The 3,423-nt window shown below is 34.2% G+C and overlaps 1 protein-coding gene across 1 annotated transcript in view; it reads left to right on the top strand.

Moving 5' to 3' along the window:
- The window catches only part of rspo3 (R-spondin 3), a 20,299-nt gene extending 18,149 nt beyond the window's left edge, over positions 1-2,150 (top strand). Inside the window, exon 6 of the mRNA XM_016458402.1 lies at positions 1,291-2,150. Within this exon, the coding sequence (XP_016313888.1) occupies positions 1,291-1,484 (194 nt within the window). The 3' untranslated portion in view covers positions 1,485-2,150. The remainder of the gene's footprint in view (positions 1-1,290) is intronic.
- The last annotated feature ends 1,273 nt before the right edge of the window (positions 2,151-3,423 follow it).

Raw genomic sequence — 3,423 nt, forward strand, 5'->3', positions numbered from 1 at the left:
TATATATATATATAAGCTATATTTTTTTTTGTTTCTATAATACTTTACTTTTATTGCAGTTTTAGATTTAAAGGTGACTGAAAAAACATGACACAAATTTCATTTGTAGGTGAACTGTCTCTTTAAAACACTGGTCAACCATCACTTTACAGTGTGAAAAAAAGAATGAAATGGAAAAAGATGCTGTACAAGACTGTCATCTTGTGGTAGACCAGACACAACCAATCACACAATGCACCAGATGGCTCTGCTGTTTCACAACTGTATAAATTGGTCTTCAACCTGGATTCCATCAAACTCTTAATAATCTATGAAAAACACTTTTAAATAGAAGTGATGATTGCCGAAGGGACGTCTCCCAACCAAAACAGCTGAAAATTAAGAACAATGGTCATCTTAGGTTGAATGAGTAATGCCATCTGGAGCCGGAGAGAGATGAGGGATGATGGGAAATCACTAAAGACTGATTAATAGAATGATAGAATGATTCAACACGCCTGCACGGCAAATAAATCAGCCCAGATGCCTGCCAAACTGACTGGTCAGCGTGATATTCATATTGTGTGTGTACTTCTTCCTGTTACGATACTTTCTCTTATCCCAGATTAATGTGCAAAAACACTGTAAGCAATTTTCCCGAAAAGTGTAAACATTGTGGTGCTTAAAAAACATTACTCATAAACATCCCAAACAACCCAACCCAAACTGTAAGCGTTAACATGTAACTTGTTTGTTCTGTGGATATCAATGATAAGAATGATAAGTCCCTTATGTTCAGCAAGGCTGCATTTATTTGCTCAAAATACAGTGAAATATTACCATTTAAAATGCTAGTTTTCTATTTGAATATATTTTGTAATTTATTTGTAATGTATTCTTCTTTTTCTTAAAACATAATTTGTTCTTGTGATGGCAAATCTGAATTTTCAGCATCATTACTCCAGTCTTCAGTGTCACATGATCCTTCAGAAATCATTCTAATATGCTGATTTGATGTGATCCCATGATACATATTTTCAGGATTCTTTGATGAATAGAAAGTTTAGAAGAAAAGAGATGAATTAGAAATCTTTTGTTATATTATAAATCAATTTAAAGCATCCTTGCAGAATAAAAGTATTAATTTCTTTCAAAAACAGTAATGTACCTTCAAATTGTTTGAAGAGACATGTACTATTACTTCTCTAAGTGATCAGATTTTTACCTGGTGGACAAAAAAACACTTTATATTTATATTTGCCTTAATAATTGTTGCAAAATGCCTCATGCTGTCACCATTTGTCCGCTCAGGTAAGCCAAAAGGTCAGCGGCGGGGAGAGAAGAAAAAACGCTTCAACCTGCAGGAGAAAGAGAACGCCGAGGCCCGTCGAGAGAGGAAGAGAGAGCGAGAGAAGGAGACGATCAACCTAGAGGATTCAGAAAGCCGGAACAAAACAGAGCACCGTCGCCGGAGGGACCAGAGCAGAGACGCTGGAACAGTATAGAGAGATGCTGCTCCTCACTGCTCCTCTGCCTTTCTTTCCCCTATCAGTCCATGTCACCCCCTCACCCTCTTAACCCCTCGCCGAGGGGGTGTTGCTGCTACCTGTATAATTTAAACATATACTGTATATGCACATGAGAGAGGGGGCGCTCGTCATCCACACCATAGCAGACATTGAGGATGCCCCGTAAACTTCAGAGGGCACCCTTTGCGCCTGGTGCTGGATTGAGGCTGAACTGTGTAACGTGGGGCCGGGCATGTTCGATGATCCGTGGAATGGTTTTTTTTTTTAAAGGGGGTCCAGGTACAGCGCTGTATCATGGTTTGAATGTAGGTTTTTGAGACATTAAAGTAGACTTGTTGTATAAACATCTGTTTTTTTTTGTTTTTTTTTGTTTTTTGGGCTGAGTAAATTAAAAATGAGCATGCTTACTGCCACCGCGGACATTGCCTGCCGCCAGAGGCTGAGAGACTGCATGTTGATTGGTGTAAATGGCTTTCTTCATACTGGATAAGCAACAACACTCTCGCTGCAACGTTTTAGTAACTTTTGTTCAGTTTTCTCCGAACAAAGTGTTGATTTGTCTGTCTGTATAAACAGGATCCGAGCTTTCCATTGAAGCCAGCTGACCAGAAATCAAAAGCACCTGTATGTCAAATAAACAATACTGAGTTTGTATTCGTTTGTAATTTATTGCCTCAACCAGCATAAATATACAACAAACACTACAGTAGCCTTAAATGTTTGGTGATACATATAATAACTGTTTCAAGATACGAATCTGTCTTATTTTCCATAATTTGTCATTTATCCATATTTAAGGACAGTAACATCTGCACTTCAATTTCTCTGTGAATAATAGTATTAATACACAATTAAAAAGATAGTTTGGAATAATTATTTTTTACCTTTTTCAAAGTCTCTTATTGATGAAAATACAGTAAAATAGCTAATATTGTAAAACATTAATACAATTTAAAAGAACTTTTCTATTTAAATGTATTTTGAAATGTAACGGTTCCCACAAAATGATCTGTTTTCAAAACACTGTATAATGTTTCTTTAGCACCAAATCAACATATTAGAATGATTTCTGAAGGATGTGATACTGAAGAGTATTGACTGCTGAAAATTCAGCTTTGCCATCACAGGAATAAATTATATTCTAAAACATATTCACACATGAAACAGTTATTTGATATTATAATAACACTTCACCAATATTTACTGTATTTTTGGTCAAATAAATGCAGCCTTGGTGAACACGTATAAATACCAAAATTATGATTCATGTTTATACAGCACTTTTCTAGGATGCTGCGAAATTACCTCAACAATAGGCCTTTAAGAATCAAATTTAAGGATAAATGAGTTTTGTAGGAGTTTCAGTTGTATAAATACATAAATTCACAAAAGAAACAAATGTAATAATAGGAGAAATTGATTGTTTTTAACCATTTTGTGTTATAAATGCCTGCTCTGATTTAAAGTTTCCTTCCCTTGTTTTGTTTAGAAGGTTAAAATCATATTATAATACGTTTGAAATGTTACCACAAGATACCACGTTTTGAAATGTCTCCACAAGAATCTGTCCCTGTTTGTAATTTATTGCCTCAACCAGCATAAATATACAACAAACACAACAGTAGCCTTAAATGTAACTGTTTCATAATACGAATCTGTCATATTTTCTCTGTAATTTCTCCTGTGAATAACAGTATTAATGCACAATTAAAAAGATAGTTTGGAATAATTATTTTTTACCTTTTTCAAAGAAGTCTTAGATAAAATACAGTAAAACAGCTAATATTGTAAATTCTAAATACAATTTAAAATAACTTTTCTATTCCCACAAAATTATTAGGAGTATATATATATATATATATATATATATATATATATATATATATATACACATACACACACACATATACATGTG

Source organism: Sinocyclocheilus anshuiensis, unplaced genomic scaffold (genome assembly GCF_001515605.1).
Source record: "Sinocyclocheilus anshuiensis isolate Anshui unplaced genomic scaffold, SAMN03320099.WGS_v1.1 scaffold267, whole genome shotgun sequence".
In the NCBI taxonomy this organism is placed as follows: Eukaryota; Metazoa; Chordata; class Actinopteri; order Cypriniformes; family Cyprinidae; genus Sinocyclocheilus; species Sinocyclocheilus anshuiensis.